This window comes from Arachis stenosperma, chromosome 6 (assembly GCF_014773155.1).
Source record: "Arachis stenosperma cultivar V10309 chromosome 6, arast.V10309.gnm1.PFL2, whole genome shotgun sequence".
Taxonomy (NCBI): domain Eukaryota; kingdom Viridiplantae; phylum Streptophyta; class Magnoliopsida; order Fabales; family Fabaceae; genus Arachis; species Arachis stenosperma.
The window spans coordinates 7198842-7220028 of NC_080382.1; the positions used below are offsets into that span (position 1 = coordinate 7198842).

At 34.0% G+C, this 21187-nt stretch overlaps 2 protein-coding genes across 2 annotated transcripts; one reads left to right on the forward strand and one right to left on the reverse strand.

Moving 5' to 3' along the window:
• Positions 1–270: 270 nt before the first annotated feature.
• LOC130933570 (kinesin-like protein KIN-14I) lies at positions 271–6138 on the reverse strand. The gene is made up of 20 exons (XM_057863198.1): positions 5982–6138; positions 5658–5900; positions 5484–5558; positions 5324–5392; positions 5158–5232; positions 5001–5066; positions 4830–4904; positions 4564–4740; positions 3632–4447; positions 3467–3548; positions 3270–3365; positions 3006–3179; positions 2809–2915; positions 2555–2735; positions 2299–2458; positions 1968–2221; positions 1660–1880; positions 1394–1570; positions 680–1074; positions 271–592 (listed from the first exon to the last, which is right to left on the reverse strand). The coding sequence occupies exons 1-20, from the start codon at positions 6018–6020 to the stop codon at positions 475–477; spliced, it is 3600 nt and encodes a 1199-aa protein (XP_057719181.1). The 5' UTR covers positions 6021–6138; the 3' UTR covers positions 271–474.
• An 11073-nt stretch (positions 6139–17211) lies between these two features.
• Positions 17212–20762, forward strand: LOC130935882 (uncharacterized). The gene is made up of 4 exons (XM_057865792.1): positions 17212–17640; positions 17804–19183; positions 19280–20240; positions 20389–20762. The coding sequence occupies exons 2-4, from the start codon at positions 17804–17806 to the stop codon at positions 20643–20645; spliced, it is 2598 nt and encodes an 865-aa protein (XP_057721775.1). The 5' UTR covers positions 17212–17640; the 3' UTR covers positions 20646–20762.
• The last annotated feature ends 425 nt before the right edge of the window (positions 20763–21187 follow it).

Below are 21187 nucleotides of genomic sequence, written 5' to 3' on the forward strand. Positions count from 1 at the left end.
ATTTAGTAAATTATTCTTGAAATTTAATAAAAAGATTTTCTTATTATTGTGGACGCTTCAAAAACTAGTTATTTATTTGAAAAAGATAGGAATCAGTGTAAAAAAAATTAAGAATGAACTAATATTAATTTAAATATTAAAAGAAATAATTACTTATTTTTTATTTGTTTATTTATTTATTTAAATAGCTGCACATATACATCATTTGTTGTGTACTCGTCATTTTATTAACATTTTCAGTTTTTCACACTATTATAACCCACTTTTGTTTTGAATCTCCTTTTGTTCTTTTACACCATATCTTTTCATATAGTTTGGCACCAACTTACGCATTGTAACGCTGCAAAGAATAATATACATACATAGACATATAAAAACCACTCTCTCTTCCCTTCACAAAGATTTTAAATACATGCAGTAGTGGAGCAAGAAAACATGAATTGGCATTAATAGTTGTAATGTAACAACAACTTTTCACTTGGCACCCCCAACTCTTTTCTTTACATCAGTGGCTGCAACCTTTTTTACTTGACTACCTACTGCTGCTGCTGGTTTCTTTGCTGCTGGTGTGGGAGCTGATGATGCAGGACTCCTATATATTTTCCATCCAGTGTTATATAAAAGTAAAACAAAAATATTCAACAAAGAAGTAGTTTATTAGTTGTAAGAAATAAAATACCTGTCCGCGGTCTTTGTTGGTTTAAGAGGAGCAGTTGTTGTTGTTTTCTTTGGTTTAAGGCTTGATGAGGCATTTGAAGGAGTGGAGGAGGTTGATTTAGGTGTTGGTTGCCAGTTCATGTCTGATGCCTCAGATGAATTATCATTGGTTGCCATATCATCATCATAATCATATGAAGTTGGACTAGAAGATGGAGATGATGGTTTGTTATCTGCTTCCCATTGTGCCACTAGGCTATCATTACTAGTTAAGCTATCATTCCTCTTCATTGCCATTGCCATTGCCATCTTATTATTATGGTTGTTCATCCAGTCCCCAGAATTTTCATACCCAGTTTCCATGTCCTCGTAATCTAAGCTTCTTCTTTTCAGCTTCGATTCGTCCTGGTTTTGGCCCTTTCAAACCATACAAACACACCAAATTAAATATCAGTTTTGGACTCACAGGTTTACTATCAACATGACTAGTGAGTAGAGAATACTATTTGTGTTTTATTATGTTTTCAAGATTCTGTGAAGGAAAAAGGGAAAACAGTAGAAACTATAACATTATTGTGTTTTCTGTTTTTGCTTCATGTTTTTTTGATAAAATTCTAAAAACAAAAAACACTGTAAATGAAAACTCAAACTAAACAAAATATTGTAAGCCAAATAAGTTAACCTTTTTTTATTTTTTCTCAATTTATGGTTAGACTTAATAACATTGTTACCTTACCTCTGAGTTAGCAGAATCATCTCTTGGCAGCTTCCTAGCACCTCCAGTAGAACCCAAATTACGTAGTGAAGGAGTGGATCCATGAGATTTATTCAACTTTGCTCCATCAAGGTTCATGCCTTGATATTGTTCTAGTTCTGCATCCTTCCTTGCTAAAGCTGCCTTCAAGCTAGCAATCTACACAAACAACACGTTACAAAACTCTTGATACAAAGTAGTACACACTATGATATAGCAAAATGTTTTTCATAATAATTAATAAGAACCTGGTCTTTGAGATCTTTGACATCAGCACCATCTTTGCTGCTACCACCACTAGTATTAGCGTTATTACCAGCTTTATTATCACCACCAGCATTGTTAGCTTTAGCAGCACCAAGTTCAACAGTGGCAACACGTTCTGCAAACTTAAGTGTACTAAGTGTTTCTCCAACTGCATCAGGCTCAGGACTAATATGAACAAACATTAGTGTCTTTGCTTGCCCACCTGATACATACAACTTACTTAGCTTCTTATATTGAAAGGTGAGAAAAGTAGCGAGGAGTGGATACAAATTGAAAATGAAATGCATACCAAGAGAATCTTGAAGCAGTTGGGTGAGTTTGCTGTTCCTGTAGGGAACATGGGAACTCTTTGCAGCAAGGGAAGAGATAACATCTCCCAAGGCAGAAAGTGACTTGTTGATATACTGAGCTTCCTTGAGCCTATCTCCAGTGGCTTCAGTTTTATCAGCCCTTTCGCTTCCTGCTAGATCAACCAGATGCAAGCTAGCATGAATGGTTTTCGGCGATGTCAGGTATTTTCCTTGAACATGAACTGTTAGGCAACTGCAATAACAATCAGGTTTAGTACCAAATAGAGAAAAGTAATGTTTTTCACACAGCACAGCACAAGTTCTGCTTACCTGTGAGAACGGCTACTACGAGAGTTCATGGCAGTAGAACCAACAGCTCGATTCTTGTTTCCCAAGTTCATCAAGTTTATGACATCAGCAGTTGTTGCAACAGGAACAAGGTTGGCATCAGGCACATTGAGTCCGTTCTGGGAACGGTTGCGAATTTCTAATGTGAGAAGGGGTTAAGGATCATATCACATTTTCAATAAAATCATTTCATGTACAAATAAATAAAGTATAGTATTGTATATCACAAATGAAGGATATTTTTTGGTAGCTCCATCTGTGGATAGTAGATCTCTGACTTGCTCATTGTAAATCTCAAGCATCTGAACACCAATCTCATAGATAATGGTGTCCTTCCTCTGATCCTGAAGTAGGAAAAGATCATTCAGGGCACGGTAGTTGACACCCATGGTTTCCTCGGTAAGATCGTCTGGCCCAGACTGCATTCAACATTCATAGAGTTATCATTGCTCTAAGAGAATCAACATTTGTAATCTAAGCATTTTTTTTTACCATAGTGAATGTTTTTCCTGATCCTGTTTGGCCATAGGCAAATATGCAGACATTGTATCCATCCAACACTGACCGAATCAGAGGTTGTGTGTCGGCGAAAACTTGTGCTGAAAGCAAGCAAACAATGACAGTGAGTAAGCATACAAATATAAATAAATAAATAAAAATATAGTTAAAGAACACAAAGAAAGACTAACATTGTGTTGCACTAGGACCAAAACATTTGTTAAAATTGAATGTCTTCTTCCCCTCTTTCCCATAATTTGAAGGTGTTAAGATTGAGATACTTCCATCATCAATACTACCGACACTCTGATTGGGCGATGGAGCGCCCAAGAAGGGTCTAACTCTGCAGTACACCCTAATATTCCCTACCAACATACAATAAATAAGTCAATTAGAACATAGAAAAACCAGTGGCCAATGTTATCAGTCTTAATTCTTTAACCATTAGAGTTTACCTTTCAGATCCTGCACTTGATTATATAACTTACGGTTCTCCTCAAGAACTTTCTGATATCCTGCAGCAGCAGAAACTAAGCTACGCACATGCTTGCCTATTTATTACAGGAAGCTAGTTAGTAATTACATAGGTAACTGTTATTAATAATCTTTTTTCTCCTTAAATTACTATTAGTATTATCATCATTATACTTACATAGTACAAGGAAATCTTCCTGGTACTTCATGTGCATAGCCTGTACTCCTGATTTTGTTTGATGGACTATAGTTTTCAAATCCTAAAGAATGGCAAGAATAAAATCTCTATTTACCACCAACAATATTTGAATGGTGTGCACATCAGTGTATGTTACAAAATTACCTGGAGACTCTTGTTTTGTCGTTGGACTATCGCTTGCTGTCGGGATCTTTCTTGTTGTCGGGCTATCTCTTGTTGCCGGATCATCTCTTCTTGCCGAGCTCTCTCTTGTTGCAGGGTTATCTCGTGTTGCCGGATTATCTCTTCGTGTCGAGCTCTCTCTTCTTGTCGGAGTTTCTCCCCTTGTCGGATTATCTCTTCTTGTCGAGCTCTCTCCGCTTGTCGGATTATCTCTTCTTGTCGGATTAACTCTTCTTGTCGGATTCTCTCCCCTTCTCGGATTATCTCTTCTTGTCGAGCTCTCTCCGCTTGTCGGATCATCTCTTCTTGTCGGATTAACTCTTCTTGTCGGACTCTCTCCCCTTCTCGGATTAGTTCTTGTCGGACTCTCTCCCCTTCTCGGATTATCTCTTCGTGTCGGATTAACTCTTCTTGTCGGAGTTTCTCCCCTTGTCGGATTATCTCTTCTTGTCGAGCTCTCTCCGCTTGTCGGATTATCTCTTCTTGTCGGATTAACTCTTCTTGTCGGACTCTCTCCCCTTCTCGGATTATCTCTTCATGTCGAGCTCTCTCTTGTCGGATTATCTCTTCTTGTCGGAGTAACTCTTCTTTTCGGATATTCTCTTGTTGTCTTAAGAACTCGAGGCTTGGTCCATTGTCCCGAGGAAGATCTAGATCTTTTGTTTCTTCTCCCTTTTCTTCCATCTCATCTATTTCTTCCTCCTCTTCTTCCATCTCAACCTCTTCGGCCTGTGTTTCTTCCATCATTTCTTCCATTGTTTCTTCTTTTGTATCTATCTTCTCTTCCTTTTCTTCCATCTTTACAATCCTCGAACCAAATAAGAAATCAAACATTCCAGATCACGACAATGACAAATGTAAACATTTTTCTTTTGCTGTTGTAAGACAAATACCTCAAGAATAAGAAATTTTACCTCTTCGTCAATAGGAGCAGCTTTTGAAACCAAAGGTTCTGGTTTAGATGATGATACTTTATCTTGTTGAACTGCTCTAAGCTGTTCTTGTTGAACTGCTCTAAGCTGCTCTTGTTGAGCTGCTCTAAGCAGCTCTTGTTGAGCTGCTCTTAGTTGCTCTTGAATTTCTTTAAGCTTCTATTTATTCAAATCTTATATTTAGTTTGACTCATAAAGTATGCTATATATGCAATGGTGAGCATGCAGTTGAAAATAGAGACATGTACCGTTTCTTGTTGTTCAATGAGTCGCTGTTTATCTGGTTTGAATGGTGATGCTGTTTCTTGTTGAATTTCTCTAACCTGCTATTCATTTAAAATCACATATTCAGTTTGATTCACAGAGTCTATTATATACATACAATGGTGAACATGCAGTTAAAAATAGAGAATGCACACCGTTTCTTGTCGTTCAGGCAATCTTTCTTCATCTGGTTTAGATGATGATACTTTTTCTTTAACCTTCTATTCATTTAAAATCACATATTCAGTTTGATTCAGAGTCTATTATATACATACAATAGTGAACATGCAGTTGAAAATAGAGAATGCGCACCGTTTCTTGTCCTTCAGGCAATCGATCTTCATCTGGTTTACATGATGATAATTTTTCTTGTTGAATTGTTCTAATCTGTCATTTAAAATGTCATATTCAGCTTGATCCACAAAGTCAATCAACTATACATTGGTGAACATAGAGTTAAAAATAGAAACATGCATACCCTTTCATGTTGTTCAAGCAATCGCTGTTCAAACTCATTCATGACTTGACTGAGCAGGGATTCAACTACCTATTATAGCAAATAGGTACTATGAGTTTGGATAAGGAGGCATAAAATCAAGGTGGTTGAAACCTAAGTTGATAGGAACAATAACACTTACAAAAGGAATTTCTTCTGTCCTCTTATTTGACAAATGCTCACGAACTAATGAAATTAAAGAAGGATAGGTTGAATTCTACAAATATCAATCCAACGAGTTAATTAAATTTGATATATCTTTAAAAATTGTAAATATGAATAGAATAGAATAGAATAGAATAGAATCTCCTCTAACCATCTGGATGAGGTTAGACTTGGGATCATTGTCAGTAGCAGAAGAATCTTTGTCCCCTAATGTGTTCCCCATGGATTTCATCATGGATGGTTCAGAGTTTCTCCTTAGAAGGGTTTTCATCAAGGGTGGCTTTGAATTCGGAAGGCCAGCCAATTTCCATGACCCAATTTTCCCTCCCTGTACCCATTCCGCATAGGATTTGAGCTCTAACAAACAACTCACCACCCTTGATAAATTTCCACCCTACAAACAAATTACTAGTAAAGTTAAATAACAACATTGTGGTTATGCTATTTGATTTAGTTGAATATAGTAAGCAAGCACCTTTTCCATATCGGAAGCTTCGAAGGTGGGAATCCCCATTTCTCCCACAGCTTCAATAAAACTCTTCACATTTTCACCATACTGAAACACAATCGGTGCTCCTCCATCAGTAACTAGGACAGAATCCTTGGGGGCTTGAATTATCTGTTATTAGAATTCAAGATGTGAGTAGTTGAATTAATCTCATAAGATGTGAATGGAAAAGGGTGAACAGCCTGTTGTTTTCATGTGAAGTCCTTAGCTAAAAATTTTTAGATGATTTAATATATTTGACTAAATTAATATCTAATGATTCTTTACAATTAATTTCACACGAAGAAAACCGTATGTAAATTTTCATTCGAAATTGAACCGGGTACCTTGGGAATTGAACCGGGTACAACTTTGTTGAGAACATTGCAGAGGATAATACCGGTTCGCAAGGCGACCCTGAAATCTTCTTCAGAAGGCTCTGCTGGCAAGTCTCTCCCTGCGACTACTCCAAGTGTTTTACGCATCCATTCAGTAGCTTCATTTCTTCTCACCGCTGTTCAGAATTAGAATCATGATGGAGATTCACGAGCGGTTATCTTTATGTGAAATTGATAATTGAGAATCATTAAATCATTTAATGATTCTCAATTATCAACCTCGTATAAAGATAACTGCACGTGAATTTTCATCCAAAAACATACATTCACATTAGAAAATAAACAAATCTCACATGCATGCACGTGTTTTCATGTTAAAAAGAAGAAGGAAATGAGAGGCAGGGGATATTATGATATATACATGCTTCTTCGTCTCGCCGTGACGCCAACTTGCCGTCGAAGTGGCCGCCGCGCTGCTGAAGAATGTCTTCCACAACGGATACAGTATTGAATGGCACAGCTTCCTCCGTCGTCATAATAACTATGCCTCGGATTATAAACTCAAACAGGAAAAATGAAAAAAAGAATCCAAAAACCGCTGGGAGAGCCAGCAATGAATTCAAAAATAATATACGTGGATCAAAACAAAGACAATGCAAGAGGAAACAAGCTTTAGCTTTTCGGAGAAAAATAGCAAAATTCAGAGAGTTAGGAATGAAAAAACAAAACAAAAAGAAACAACTAATAATGAATGAATGAATGAATAAACAAATGAAAGAATGAAAGAATAATGAATATGTATTGCAGAGAGGGGAATGAGAAAGAATTTAAGAAAGCGAGAAGAAAGGAAAATGGGGTTTGGATTATTGATTGTTGGTCCTTTCTCTCGCTTTCTTGTTTCTTCTATTTTATTCTATTCTCTTCTCTGTCCCTTTTAGTTTGCTGCCTAATAATATTGTTCACGTAGAAAAGCCAAAACCGAACCTGGTTCCGAGCCTATCGCTTTGTCCCTTAATGCATGTTTTATATTTAACGGCTGGGTAAAAGTAAAAGCAAACTCTATACTCTCCTTTTTTATTTTACTTTTTTCTTATTTTTCTTAGTCCCACCCTGTTTCTTTTCTCTCTGTAATAATAAATTATTTGGTATTTATTTTCTCTCTTTTAAGGACGATGCTTCTAAATTGAAGCGAAATTAAATTAATTTAAATTAAATGATGTTTTTAAATTTTTATTTCTTATTATTAAGTTATATTGAAACTAGATTATGGGTCTCAGTAAATAACTTAATTAAATCCCTTTTGAAAAAATAATTTAAATAATAAATGACTATATTAAAAATAGTTTATAAATAAGTTATTTTGTATTTGAATTTTTAATTCTAAAAGTACTTATTTTATAAAAATATGATAAAAAGTAGTAGTATTATGAGAGAAATCATTTTTTTAACTTCTCTATAACTTCTTAAATAACTACTTAAAAAATCACAATTTAATTTTAAAAATTACACCAGACATTAATACTATTATTGTGTTTTGATATTTGCTTTAGTCTGTTTTCCTTTATTTTTATACTTAGAGGTTAAAATTTTCAATTCACTGTTAATACGCCTTTATCATACAATTTGAATATTTGTTTATTTTATATTATATTAATAATATTATATAACTAATAAATATTATTATTTTAAATTAGTATTTAATTATTACATAAAAAATATATATTTATATTTATTAAAATTTATATATATAAATTAATAAAATTATTTAATAATATAATTTAATATTTATATTAATTAAATAATTATCAAAATTATTAAAAACTGTTCTCCTGAAATGTTTTTCTAGCCTATACTTTATATGGAAGGCCGTGCTTATTCATGATGCAAATAATGAGAGTATAAAGTATAATATAAACATGGAGGAAATAGATAAGAAAAAGTGCAAGTGCATCATTTTTATTAAAATTTGATAAATATTTAATTAATAAAAGAAGAGTAAATAATTTTATATTATTGAATAAAATTTTATATTATTAAAAATATTTGATGGTTTCAGTGGCTAAGAGAAGGAGGGTTGAATCTTAGTCCCATTTTTCTTGAATACACTTTTTGGTCTTTGAGAAGACTTTTTTATTTTTGTCTCGTCCCTAGTCACGAGACTTTTTGTTTTTGTCTCGTCACTTAACATGAGATATTTTTTATTTTAGCTCCTGTACAGCAGAAACAAAAATGGAGTAGTAGAAAAAGAAGATTACACCCAGATATATCCTGATTCAGCTGTTAAGTGCAATGCAGTCTACATCCAGTCTCCATCACAACAATGATGGAATTTCACTATAATCATCCAGATTACAAATTGTAAAGTGCTAACCCAACTTACAAAGAGATTCCCACAGAATCATGAAACACAACATAGATGAGTAAAGGAACTCTAAGACATCTATGGCTTTTTCTTTTAATTTGTACTCTCTGTCTTTTTCCGCTCTATTGCTTTTTCATACAAACCTCACTGTTTGCCTTTTTTCAATGAGACTCAATACATGACAAAATTAAACAGAAAAATTACAAAATGAAATACATTGAAGGAGAAGAGAAATATGTTAGCTCAGGAAGCTCTGAGAACACTGTGCCTCGCACTCTCACACTTTCTCCTTGAATCAAACCGTGACTGTTCACCCCTTTTATAGAGAAGAGAAGCCTTCACAGTTGAAACAAAACCAAGCTTAACTTCCTTTCCTTCAAAACAGAACCGGTTCGGCCATAGAGAGAGAAGAGGTAACTCATGCAAAACCCAACATGCAAGTACCTCTAGTTCTTCCTTGGTCATCACTCTTCATCAATCCGAGCGCTCCATCCTTGGCTTGCTCTCCAAGATGAATTTCTGGCCCTTGATGCTTCATGATGATAATAGCTTCATCTGCTCCAATCTCTGCCTCTTCCATCACTTTACCACTCTAGCTACTTCCTGTGGTGGTTGAGCAGAATCAGAGACAAGCCATGCCTCCAAAGATCTCCTACTTGCTGGCCGAATCTTCTTCTTTCTTTTTGGGTATGAAGAGCTCGAGATTACCTCACCAAATCTTACCACTTTTGGTGAAAATCTCAGCCACAACATACTTTTATTTTGTTATGTTTTCTTGCCATCATTGTGATGGTCTTTAGGCGTGCTTCTTCTTCTCTTTTTCTTCGGTGTGTAGCCATAACCTCCATGCTTTCTCAAAGTTGAATTTTAACTTCACATTGGGCTTATAAATTTTTCTTTTAGCCCAATATACATATCCTGCAAAATAACAAAATTATTAATCAGCAAATATAGCTTTGAAGATTAAAATTGATAATTTTGTAATTAATTATTTTAATAATGTTTGTTCATCATCAAAATTAAATTAGAATTTTCCAAACTCGTCAATATTAATAATGGCTAATTAATGAGTATAAATTATAAAATTTGCTGGTCTCTAATATTATTAGGTTTTACTAAATAGACAATGACTTTTGTAAATAATATGAATAATAAACTTTAAAATTGACCTAATAAAATAAAAAAACACTCCACCTTCAAATTACCTCCTAAATCTTAACATTAAGAATTAGGATAATCATTTATACACCTAGTAAATTGAACATTCAATCATTATTGTGCATGAATAAATCGAATAAAAAAAAATAACCATCTAATTAAAAATAATAAATATAATTATCTACATACCTATTAATATTATTTAGTATTTTCACTATCTATCTATACTTTTTCATTATTACATAAAAGACAGCTTTAAATTTGATAATCAACTAACAATACCTCAAATATAATATATAGTTACACTTATTTTGCGATTCTTATTTTTAAGTATTTGTTAGATAATATTATGTTGTAATGATTACATATCTAATTTAATATTATAATTCATATTTCATTAGATAATATTATAATTTTTTATTTTCTTTTCTTTCAAAACTCTAATCATTATTTGAGATGAGAAGAAAAGAGACGAGACCAGAAGGTAACATTGTTTGGTGTTTGCTATTCGTTATTCATTTGTTGTTTGTCGTTTATCATTAATGCTGGTGACACAAAATAATAAGTACTAAAATAAAAAAATCTTAAAAAGTTAAGATTGCATAGTTAATATTGTGAATCAACATTTAACATTAAAAAAAATCTAAAATTCTTAAAATAAAAATATTTAAAATTCAAATAAAAAATATTTAAAATTTAAACTCAACAAACATTTATTTTTAGTTATTTCACTTAATTTTTAGTAATCTTAACAAAATGTCGAATCAAACTTGTATCAATATCTCAAATATCAAAAAATAGATACGACTCATCTAAATAAGAGTGGGCTCGACCTGAAAATTATTTAACGTTCATATCAAAATGTTTGAAATGTTTGAATTGTGACAAATAATAAAGAATTGCAATAAAATAATTGGAGCTTTAAAATAGTAATTGAAAAAAAAACAAATTACTTGAAGAACAAAAGTAAAAAATAAAATACGTGAAGAAAATAAATAAAAAAAAAACAGAAAAAAATTAAAGGAAAGTAAATAAAAGTGGAATTCCGATACTCATATCTACATGTACTTCATAATCTATGATGATCTAGTGTTTTTGAAAAAATCCCATAACTTTTCTAAGTTTCTATTATTTATAGACTATGCAGATGGACTTGTTATGGAGCATGTTGTCAACTATCTTACTTCTTCATTTTTCTTAGCCATGATCTTGCCTTAGCCATAAAGAATCTTGTTCCTCAAGTTTTGACACCCACGTCTTTCTTGATCTTCAAGTCCCACGTTTTTTTTAACTTGCTCCTAAAATTTTGTACCCATGTTCTCCACTTCAGCTTAAAGGTCGAGTAACAAGCCTTGATGTTCAAGGAAAGGCAATAACTACCTTTCGACTTTGACGCTCTTTGTACTATCTTTCTTCGACTTCATCTTACCTGTTTTTGTTTCTGTGGTTGAAACACCGCTTCTGTAGTCGAAACTATTAGCAGTCGAAGCTCCCTCTTGTCGAAAAAAATTTAATTTTCGTACCAATAAATTGCCCCTTTAAAACTTGTTATTTATTAAAAAATACAAGTTTTAATGCCGGGCATGTGCAACCTTTTCAAATTCTTAAAATTTGAAAGGACAGTTACATATTATTTAAAATAGAACACTCCTTGAATAGCATACTCCTCAAATTCTCCTTGTTGGACTACCTCATGAGTCAACTTAGGCTCTTAAAAAGAAACTAGTCATTTATTTTTCCCAGTATGTAGCCCAACAATTTGACTTAGCCCAAGTCTTACCTTTTCTGCTGTCTCTCGACTCTAAGGCCCAAATGATTCACTATGAGGTATCGAAGACAAAAGAATTTGATAAGATGTTAGAGATAAATCACCAAAGAATGTCGACTCAATAACAGTATCTAAATATCAGTCGTTATTTCTTGTTGACTCCTGATTTTCATGAGTAGCAGTTAAAGTATTTTTCTGCTCACGGTACATTTCTCATCCAAATCCTCTCTAATATGATATTTTCTATTGTGAAGATAACATAAAAAAAAATACTAAAAGTGAGAATTTAAAAGAAATCTTTAATTTCTCTTTAAGTATTTCATACTTTTTTAAGCATCATTTATAATACTTGACCCAACTTACTTGATTTATTCAATTATTCAACAAACAACCATCACTCAAGTTGCTGCTGACTTACAACTAGTTGAGAAAATCTGGGATACTGATGAGGACACCTAAGAAAAAGACCAAGCAAAGGAGAGGTCAAAGAAAAGAAAGGTCGAGTGGTGCGACCCTTTCCTCAAAGAAGTATGGTCCTATTGATATTCTGACGGAAGCTGGACCACCAAAGATTCAAAAAGTTTGACCTGCAACCTCCTCAAAATTATATACTCAATACTATCTGTCGCAACTGCTTTCACCTTGTACTTGCAATTTTTATTTTTTTTCTAATATTTTGTAGTTGAAGAAATCCTAGAAAGGGACTTCCTCTCAAGTTGCTAATATCAATGATCCCTCTAACCGAGAAGTGGATCAGATAGTTCATACTGAAACAGAATTTCTTCAGCCAATTCAAACTACCCAAACTGTTAGTCTTACTACTCCTGTTCCGACTTTGAAGCAGAATCTATCTATTATTGACAACAACATCTCATATTTCAAAATCTTCTCCTTTGGTACTTCTTTTGTTTTAGATTTTCAATACTAAGTTCCTTTCAATTGCCACATGACCATTATCTTTGATCTCTTCATATTCATTATATGCCTCTTTCTAGTGGTGCTAAAATTCACCAAGAATCTGGAACTATATATGGACCAGGGTCAATTGCTGCAACTACCATTATTGTTCCTGGACGTTTGACACAGAAATTCGTCGACAAAAACATTATTCTCGTACTGTTGACATAAAAATTCGTCGATCAAGACACTAAATCATCTTTTAACGTTTCTTCTCTAAAAGTTGGAGATTTGAATTTCGATGACATCGACTTTAACCTGAAAAATATCTTATCTGAAACTAGACAGGTTTATTCCTTTGAAGAAACTATAGGGATGTCTTCTGGTCCAGAGTTGAGCGCTGTTGTCCCTCAAGTTGAGAAGTCGTTGACCAAAGAATAAGAAGTTATAGAAGAAGTTACTTCCCATGTGCTCACGGGTCCAGATCCTCAAGTTGTCGATAGAATCAATATTGTTCTTGATTGTTTGAATATTTTCATTGAGGATATCGATGAAAATATTGTCCTAAAGGCTCAACTTACTGATATGCTTGCTTTTCTCAATCAACGTATTTCTTTCGACATGCATTCATCTCTTAGCTCATTTATTGAAGTCGTCTCCTCCTACCTTTCCAAAATTCATAATGCTAACCAAGAACTGAATAAGTCAATTAAGACTTTAACCGACTGTAATACTCAGCTGAAAAAATATGACAAGGCTAAGTCTCAAGTCACTGAGGTTTTGTCAGAAGGTCGAACAAAAGAACGACAAATGATGACAAGGATTGCAGTCTTAGAGAAAGAATTGATTGATCTAAAATCAGGAAAAAATGAAGTCGCATCCACCAATAATGTGCTCTCTCTTCGACTATAAATGATTAAAAAGGCTCATGCTTCCAAATTGTCGAGTCAGGGTGCTTTAGTCGAAGCAGTCACTCGAGCCACCAATGTCCAAAAAGTAGCGCAAGAGTCCTCAAGCCTAGATCAACGTCAAGAGGATTTGAACTCATGTTTATGAGCTTGCTCTAACTCTCTTTTGCACTTATTTTGTTTGGTATTCTCGACTGACTTTGTTTTAGTGACAATGATATTTTTTGAGATACTTATCATTTACATGTATGCTTCGGCTGCTATTTGTATCTCTTATTCATACGCATTGCTATCGAAAACTTTTTTTATTTTTAAAGGGTCCTTCCCGTAAAAGAGACCATTTACCTTTGATTTACTCAGTTGAAAGTATTAATTTCAATACTAAGTCACTAACTGCAGATATTTTGTCTTTCACTTTTTGATTGTATGACTTAGATATCATCTATTTCTGTTTTATCATTCTATCTAATGCCATGAGTCAAATTTATTGGTCTAACTCATCTAATTTATCAATTATACTTGACCAATATTGTTCGATTGACAAATCATTATGTGTGGCCACCCTTATATTTTACAAATTTATTTCAAGTGACAATACAACTCTATGATTATACACTAACTCAAAATGTGTCGATTTAATTGATTCTCTTAGAAAACATTTATAAATTCATAATACTTGACTTAGTGTAGTATTTCAATTTTAAGCTTGTCTCCCAATATGTTTTTTTTATCAAACTTATCAGAATTTTATTAATGGCTTTGACTTGGCTATTAGTCTGTGCATAGTAGAGAGTCGAATGCACTATTTTGATGTCTTGTGACTTAGTAATTTCTATATTCGTCGACCAGTAAACATGGTCCCTCTGACCAATAAACACACTACACACAATACTTTTGTCTATAATAAATATGTGGTATGAATATGGCTTGGAATCTGGGATTAAGAAGAATGATAATAAAATCTGACTCCCAGGCAGTAATTGAAGTGATCAAGATAGAAATAAAGCAAACATATATACACCCCCAAAGTCTTGGTGAGAAGAATTTTAAACCTAACCAACAGAACATGGAACATAAAATGCATGCACACCTATAAGGAGGGGAAATAAGGCAGCAAATGTCTTGACAAAAGAAGGACTTGACGGCAGCAATGGTTTCCAATTCTTAGATATGTCTCGGTTTCTTAAGGGTTCTTTTAGCTGAGGATGTTTTAAGTTTTCGGCCCTCTATATATATATATGGTAACCAGAGCTGCCTGCCGCTCACGTCATTACATCAATGCATCATTTTATTAAGGGGATATGGTAACCTAATACAATTTCATAAGAAAAGACCTATTATGGTTATGAATTAATAAATAAATGTGAGGATTTTGTTCTCTCCTAGCTAGGAGCTACATCAAAAGTGACTAAGTGAGTATGGTATATAAAATTGAAATACAGATACACTTTATGTAATTTATAAGCTATAAGCTATAGAATTGCATAGGTATTCATTTAATCTCAATGAAACTATATTTATTAAAATAAGAGCATTAGGAAAGAAAGCACATGGTGGAAAAACCCTAAGCCGTCCAGCTTAATTAGGTAGACATGGAGAAAGCTACAAACAAGGAGTGTGAACGCTTAGAAATTGTTTTGCCATTCGGCAAAGTCCTACTTCATTCGTCTATCTTAATTTTATATGGTTCTATTTTATAAAATTATTAATTGTAAAACATATAACACAAGAAAAGTTTCTCTTTGCTTCACTTTTCATCCAAGCCTTTTATAATTTTTGCTACTTTCTTTTACAATTATCATGCAAGGAATTACTTAAAATTTTGGAAAATTTCTATATTAACTTCTTTTAACAAGCTTATTACTCAAGTTCTGAATCTATATATACCAAATGTCAAACATAAAAAGATGTTATTATTAATTCTATAATCCTTTTTTTTTTTCTAAAAAATTTAACATATTACGACTTAATTAGGTAAAACTTTTTAAAAATGTCGTTTTACCTTTAGTAAATAAAAAAGTTCATAAGCTTATAGTTGCAGCTTTTTAAATTTATGGGTATTTTTAAAAATATCTAATAGAGTATTTTTAAGAGTAAAGTATTATTTTTTGTCTTTAACGTTTGGGATAAGTTATATTTGTGTCCTTAACGTTTAGAAAAGTGATTTAGTATTATTCTATCGTCAATTAAAAAATTAAACTCAAATTGTATTTTTCAATTATTCTTATTTGGATGTATTCATTTTCAATTAGGTCTCACTTGGATGTGTTCGATTTTAATATTATACCCACTATTTGTATTTAGGTTTAATTATATCCCTAAAAAAGTAAATTATGTAAATGTTGCAGAAATTAGTTTCAACTTTTGATGAGTTATTTTTTGGAGTGGATCATTGATTCTGTCCCAAACATTTATATTCTAACTTTAACAAGAGATTTTTAAAACTCAAACTAAAGTTCATGATGTGTAATTGATGGCAGGATAACATTAAGTCACTTTTACAAATGCTAGAAATACAAATAGGACAATTTAAATGTTAGGGACACAAATAGAACTTAACCCAAACGTTAGGGACAAAAACGATACTTTACTCTATTTTTTAAAGTTGAATTGTGTTTATCAAAATTAAAAAGTCTAATATAACCTCATATATTAATTAATGGGATTGTTTGGGTGAGTTTTTAAGAAAAGATTTTTTCGAGTTATTTTTTTTAAAAGATCTTATAGAAAAGTAAAAGTAATTTTATGTTTGGATATCTTATGTAAAAAGATATTTTTATTTTCAATTATTTTTAGGTATAACAATATAAAATTATTTTTTGTTTATTTATTATGTGAAAAATCTTTTTAAAATTTTTTTTTAAAAAGATGTAAATTATAACTTCTCAAAAAATATATTTTTTTAAATTTTTTTAGTACTTTTACGTTTACTACAAAAAAATTATCAAATACACAAAAAAAAAATTTATTGAAACTTTTTTTATCAAACATCCAAATAAGCACAATATCTAAATTTAATTCTTACATTAATATCTATTATAGTATTTTTAAATTTTAAAAACTATTTTATAAAACATATTTGTTGTTATTTATATTTATTAAAAATTATTTTTAATTTAATTTATCAAATACAGATACTATAACTTTAAAAAGTTATTTTTTAAAAATTAATTTTTATAAGCCTACATAAATCACATTTATTTTTGGAATAGTTTAAATTAATATATTATGTTTGTGTGTATTTATTTGTTGTATACTATAATTAATTTTTAACTAAATATAGTAAAATTAGGAACTACTCATAAGAAGTATTTAAAAAAATATGACTATTCGCATAAAAATATTTGTTAATGGCTTAATGCTAAATAGTTTAATTAAATATATTAATATTGTAATAATTATCAACTATAAGAGATATTCAAGTAACTAATGCAAAAAAAAAAAAAGAAAGTACCAGTCAAACATGAAATCCTAAAAGTATAAAAAACCGGAAAAATAAAAAAGCATAGAATCCAAATTCCTAATCTTACATGAGATATGCATGAGTCAATTACTAAACGTGGGTTAAAATGGCAACACGATTACCCGACCCACATCCATAAAGGGCTGATCCGATCCAATGGCTGAATAACGGTTCGGATTTGGTCACTTCAAGTTGAAGCGGCACAAGCATAAGGGAATATCTGTAACTTTATCTGGGTTAGATATCGGGCATGAAAAAAGTCCACCCGGTGACCCGTGTACAAAATATATATAGTTTATTATTTCTGAAAACCCGACCCCTTCTCTGACTTTTCTCTATTCACATTTGAGTTTTGATGCCCAATTTTTGCATCATCTTCACCCTCATCCCTCACCTAGGGTTCAGATCCCTCTCCCTTCTATACCCCTCGCCGCACCGTCGCCGTCTCTTATAACCGATCTAAATTCCTCCGCTGCCACTCCTTCTATCGATCTCCGTCTTCGACCGCTGCGAAGGAGGCGAATCGAAGGAGACCACCGCACGACGCCACGACGCGAATCAAAGGAGACCACCGCTTGACGCGAATCGGAGACACCTGCACTCCCGGCCGCTGCGAATCTCAACTACTATCTGCCAATCTGTCAGGTGCGTTTGATTTTGCCGCCGATTCCACGCGTACTTTGCCCTTCAAGCTGCGACCACCATGAACCCCACCTCTGTGTTGCGTTTTTGCCTGTGAAGCCGCCATCAAGGGTAAATCCACGAAACCGCAACCCGTACAAAATATTGATGACTTAATTTGATGTGATTACTGATTTCTTTCGTTCCTGTTGTTTTGAGGAATTTTCATTGTTTATACACTTTATTAGGTTTTTAAAAATAGTTTTGGTTTTTTCTTTTTGGTGTGGAAAAACAGATGGTAAGGGGAGGAAAAATTAGTGGCAAAAGCAGCTTTAGGAATAGGGCTCGGTCAAAGGAAGGTGGTTCCGATGATTCCGATGAAGATTATGTGGTTTCAGACGAAGATGAAGAAGTGTCCGATTGTCCGGACGAATATAGCTCCTCTCTAGATGGATGTGCAACAGAGGAGAGTTATGATGCTTTTATAGACGAGGAGGAAGAAGATGATGGAATTCAACAAGTGAAGAAATTCAATAGATCAGAGGCCAGGAATGGTGTTTGTGGCCGACAGAAAAATGCAAGTAAAAGCAGACGAAAGAGGGGAAGGATTGCATATGCAAAACATGAAGATCAAGAAGCACAAGAAGAACAAGAACAAGAACAAGTAAAAGTAGAAGATGGGGATGGGGATGGGGATGGGGATGGGGATGGAGATGGATGTGGAGGTGGAAGTAGGGAGAAGGAGGGTGAGGATGATGAGGATGAAGATGAGGATTTCAAATATGATGATTATGAGGAGGACAATGGCGATGACGACGACGATGAGGACTTTGATTTTGAAGATGATGATGAGGAATTTTCACTAGAGGAAGGAGATTACTTAGTAGAGGAAGAAGAATCAAGGGGAAGAAAGAAGAAAAATAACAACATGAAAGTGCGCAAGAAGATTTTGAAGAGAAAGGTTTCCGTGACTTCTACCAAACATCGAAAGAGGAAGAAATCTAGAGCTTCAAATAAACCCTTGAAAAAGAAAAGAAGGAATAGAGGGTTAAAGAGGAAAGTAAGATGTGATGATGTGGATGATTTTATTGATAATGGCCCAGCCAGCAGGACAAAAAGGAGGAAAGAATTGGGTAGGCCAAGGAGAATGCTTTTACCCGAGGATTCCAATTCCGATGCATATGGTGCCTCTTCTGGTTCATCTGATTTCGAGTTTACTATCTCCGAAGAAGAAAGAGAACAGGTCCGAGAAGCCCAAGAATTGTGTCAAAGCTCTAGAAGGAATTTGAGGAGTTCTTCCCATTTAACCAAAAATGAAGAGATTGAGTTACATGAAGATCGACACCAACTAAGGAAGCCTCATGGTCGAAAGGGTAAGGAAAAGATAGATGAATCTCAAGGAAGAAAGGGTAAGGAAAAGGTAGAGGATTTAAAAAATGAGTTGGGAAAGCAGGTGTGCGGAATTTGTTTGTCTGAGGAAAATAAAAGAAAAATAAGAGGAATTCTAAATTGTTGTACTCACTACTTTTGCTTTACCTGCATTGTGGAGTGGGCAAAAGTGGAAACTCGGTGTCCTTTGTGTAAGCAGAGATTCAGAACAATTACTAAGCCTGCCAGATCAACTGCAGGAGTTGATTTTAGAGAAGTGGTAGTAGAAGTGCCTGAACGCGACCAGGTACTTAAATTGTGCTTGTACTTTTGATTTCCTGCTTTTTGGTTTTGCACTTGTTATATTATAGGTCTGGTTCAAATGTTTTGATGTGTCATATAGGTTTACCAGCCCACCGAAGAAGAACTCAGGAGCTATATTGATCCATATGAGGATGTTATTTGTTCAGAGTGCCATCAAGGTGGAGATGATGCCCTCATGTTACTATGTGATATCTGTGATTCCCCTGCACACACATATTGTGTTGGTTTGGGTCGGGAAGTACCTGAAGGTAATTGGTATTGTGATGGTTGCAGACCGGATGCTTTGGCATCTTCAAGCTCTCAAGTTCAAGAACGTCTGATTGATCCAAATGTCCCAACTCAAAACTTGCCTGTTAGACCATCAATTGTTCTTAATGAACGAGAAAGTATAGACCTCAACATGATATCTTCACCCCGGGCATCTTTTAGTCAAGGATTTGGGCATATTTCATCTGCTAGAGTTTCTGGTAGAAGTGTTGAACTAGCTTCTCCAGGACCTGGAGGAGGGGCACCGACTTTATCAGAAAGGCGCTGGATACTCCGACAGATTCACCAGCTACGTTCGGTATCTGGCAGAACCAATGGTACTTCAGCTACCAATTCAACAAGTAACTTGTATAACTCTCAAACCGATCAAGGCAGGGAAACAAATGCAACACAGCATACAAGGGCACAGGATGCGGGAACATCGTACCTCCCATTCTTAGACGAGAGATTATGCAACAATATGTCTCCATCAATGCAGAATGCAGACCCCTCCTCAACGAGAATTGGCAATGCTAGAAGACCAGTGGTTCAGGATTCAGCTATGCTTGCCAACAGATCTATGCACGGTGTGCTATTGCCCGTACTTGTGGCAACAACACCTTCCGTATCTCGTTATGAACAAGTTTATCCGTTCAACAACAGCATAGACGTGGTCACTGACAATAGCTTACCCGTTGCTATCAAAGAAGAGAGTAACTTCGAAACAATAAAGCAGCAGTTGAAGTCTATGGTTAAAAGACACCTGTGGAGCTTATCTCGAGATGTTGATTTAGGTAAGCATAGAACCTTCATTGAGGCACGTGTGTTTATCAACCCTTTTTCAATCTTTGGAACACGTTTCCATCGTGATTTCTGATTACAAAGAAATTGTATCATGGTTCTGTTTTGCTTTTTGTTCATGCCACCAAATTCTTGATTCAGGGCATAATACTCTCAAGGACGTTGCAAGGAGTTCTAAACACACCGTACTAGCTGCATGTGGTCTTGAGCACAAGAAGAGTGAGGTTCGGTCTGTGCCCGCACCAGATGTCTGCCCCCACATTGAACTAATGGCAGGTGGACAAACTAGTTTGATAAGAGGTTGCTGCTCAACTTGCTTTGATTCTTTTGTAAAAAATGTGGTAAAAAATATTTTGGACAGAAGAATGTCCTCACAGTGGTTACGATTAGGTCTCTAGGCGTAATGTTATTCTTAAATTGTGTCCGGAGGCACACCATTTTGTTAGGAGTCAATAATCACTCATTTATTTGTTTATACCCATACATGAATATGATTCACTAACTTTGAACAGAAACCCCCTATCAATGCATTGTTCCAAAATGTAATTTGTTAAGTTGGACCAGTGTGATAGTAATTGGACCAACAATTTTTATTGGGTTACGGACTTACGGTGGTTGTACATTCTCTAAAGAAGTAAAACAAAGTGAAGGTTAACTATCCTTAAATCAATAACTTCCTATTGTCCGTGGATCATGTATTCATGTCAAACTATTTCAAGCTATATATATATATATATATATATATATATATATATATGATGCAAGGAATCAAGGATAGTAAACCTTTCATTTTATTAGTCTACAAGCTCCATTTTGGATATAACGTGGGGACTATCAATCCTAAAGTAATGAGAAAAGCAACAGAGGTTCATAAGCAGCTTGGGCATAACCTGATGTTATGATTTAATGACTAAATAACTAATTTCGGCTCTTTATGAAA